The 2,500-nt window shown below is 43.1% G+C and overlaps 1 protein-coding gene across 1 annotated transcript in view; it reads right to left on the reverse strand.

The window, feature by feature from the left end:
* Positions 1-2,500, reverse strand: part of LOC134088122 (membrane-associated guanylate kinase, WW and PDZ domain-containing protein 3) — an 88,811-nt gene that overhangs the window by 65,786 nt on the left and 20,525 nt on the right. The window contains exon 2 of the mRNA XM_062542052.1: positions 751-1,040. Within this exon, the coding sequence (XP_062398036.1) occupies positions 751-1,030 (280 nt within the window). The 5' untranslated portion in view covers positions 1,031-1,040. The remainder of the gene's footprint in view (positions 1-750; positions 1,041-2,500) is intronic.

Below are 2,500 nucleotides of genomic sequence, written 5' to 3' on the forward strand. Positions count from 1 at the left end.
CGCCTGTTTCACATCACCACAGCCACACGGTCAGCTTTTTAAAGGTCTCTTGTGTGTGTGTGTGTGTGTGTGTGTGTGTGTGTGTGTGTGTGTGTGTGTGTGTGTGTGTGTGTGTGTGTGTGTGTGTGTGTGTGTGTGTGTGTATGTGTGTGTGTGTGTGTATGTGTGTGTGTGTGTGTGTGTGTGCGTGTGTGTGTGTGTGTGTGTGTGCGTGTGTGTTTATGAGGAAGACCTGATGGGCGAGTGGGAGGTCTGGACAGATTCAAATGATGCCCCAGGATTGCTGTCTTCACAGTTAATGGTTCATCCTCCCCTGGCAAATGAAGGCTAGCAGGACCGATACTGCGGTGCCAAGTGGAGGAGAGTTGTACAGTAAACTCCCCCTACATGGGACACCAGTCTATCGCAGGTGACCCTCTGTCACAACATAAACAGTCTTAACAGTCTTCAAACTTAAGATATGTACTGTATATATATTGTAATACTTTATAAATAATGCAATATGGTTATATAAAAACAAAATGGTGCATTACATTCTGAGAACAGGGTGCACTGCTTGACGTGTGATAGTCAGCCTCTGAACTAACCCCTGATCAGTAAATAAATCTACATCTAAATTACAATTAGATCTGATAACCACAGCTACATCTAAATCTAGATATTTTCCTACAAAAATGAAGGGTAATTTTACGATTCATTCATCCTTCCATTCCATCTCCCTCCTCACTCGTTCCTGAGGGTGAGGCTCACCTGGTGACACGCTCTTGATGCGCACGGGGTGAGGACAGGTGTTGAGGACGCCCCGCACGTCCCCCAGCGTCATCCCCAGCACCGGGGTTCCGCCGATCTCTAGAATGACGTCGCCCACCGTGACTCCGCCCCCAGGGGCTGCAGTGACGAATGGGAACTCCCCATAGTCGGCTCCGCCTCCAACGGCCACGCCCAGGTCACCCGAAGCCCCGTCGAGCGGGATGAAGCTCTCCTGCACTTTAGAGCGCCAATGCAGCTTCTTCACTGCTGCCTTAGACATGGCAAACGAGCTGGAGGGAGAGAGAGGGGGAGAGAGAAAGGGAGTGAGGGAGGGAGAGAGGGGGAGGAGGGGGAGAGAAAGAGGGAGACGGAGAGAGGAAGAGAGAGAGAGAGAGGAGAGAGAGGGAGGGGGAGAGAAAGAAATGTACTTACTGTATACATTAACCTCATTCAGAAATGAAGATCATTTCACAATGCAAGCCATCTAACTCCAGATAGATGTTTTTGCATGACTAGTGCAGTGCCCATTCAAACATGCTATTCCTGTAGAAAACCTGTAACCAATTGCACATGTCCGCATATAAGCCTACTTTTTAAAAAATGAGATGATCAGGAAATTACAGCTATAAGCAATCAATGATGAATACTGAATATTTTATAAAATGATAATATAATACAGGTGTGAGCAGAATTCAACGAATGTACATTTTTTACAGATCAAAATGATATAAGCCTAACAGCTGTTTTGGGTCATGGCTATATGTTAAGCCTATTGAATAACTTGACAAACCATTGTGTGAAATGATCAGCATATGAATTGGCAATGATGTGAAAACTATCTCTGGTAGCCTATTAATGACATTATGCTCTGTCATTGTCTGTAGCTGATCAAAATGACATAAGACTAAAGCTTTGAGTTAAGACTCTATGTTTCGCTATGTTGATGATAGAAAAAACAATGATCATTATATGAAATTTTCAACGATGCGACTCAAAAACTGGTCTCTGGAAGCCTGACATCATGCTCTAACTGACTCATAACTGATCATACTTCCATGTGTGGCGTTCTGAAACATCCTTAAATTCGGGACCATTATCACTCGTTTTAATCTGGGACCTTGTAGTTGGAATTGACGTTTGTTTATTTTGGTTTACTTGTTTAGTGTTTGGCATTTCTTATCCAAATAACATCAAACTTGGCAATGCACTTATTCGCGCCTGTAGCAAGACAGCTGCCCAGTTTGAAATCAATTAGACGAACGGTTCGTCAGATATGCGACACACAAACACACACACACACACACACACACACACACACACATAAACACACAGACATTCCTGCAATTTATAGAGAGATTAGATTGATATAATTTGGCCGAGAGAGAGAAAAAGAAAGAGAATTGGCATATGACACAATGCAAATAATAAAAATATTGGAGAACTAAACATTTACATCTGACACATCTACACATCAACACGTATACAACACAATACCAAGTATATCAGAGAAAGGGCCGTTAATATCAAAATTCATTCAGTAACAGACATACTCTGGCCTGAGCCTAGATTTAATCAGTGTTCATTGAAGGACTAAACATTGAAGGAGAGGGGGAGAGAGAGAGAGAGAGAGAGAGAGAGAGAGAGGAGTGAAGAAACACAAGAAAGACAAAGAAAAAAGATGAGAAGGAGGGGGAGGAAAGACAATGAGAATCAGAGGGTGAGTTGTGACAGAAATAGATTTAGTCGAAAA

This window comes from Sardina pilchardus, chromosome 7 (genome assembly GCF_963854185.1).
Source record: "Sardina pilchardus chromosome 7, fSarPil1.1, whole genome shotgun sequence".
Taxonomy (NCBI): domain Eukaryota; kingdom Metazoa; phylum Chordata; class Actinopteri; order Clupeiformes; family Clupeidae; genus Sardina; species Sardina pilchardus.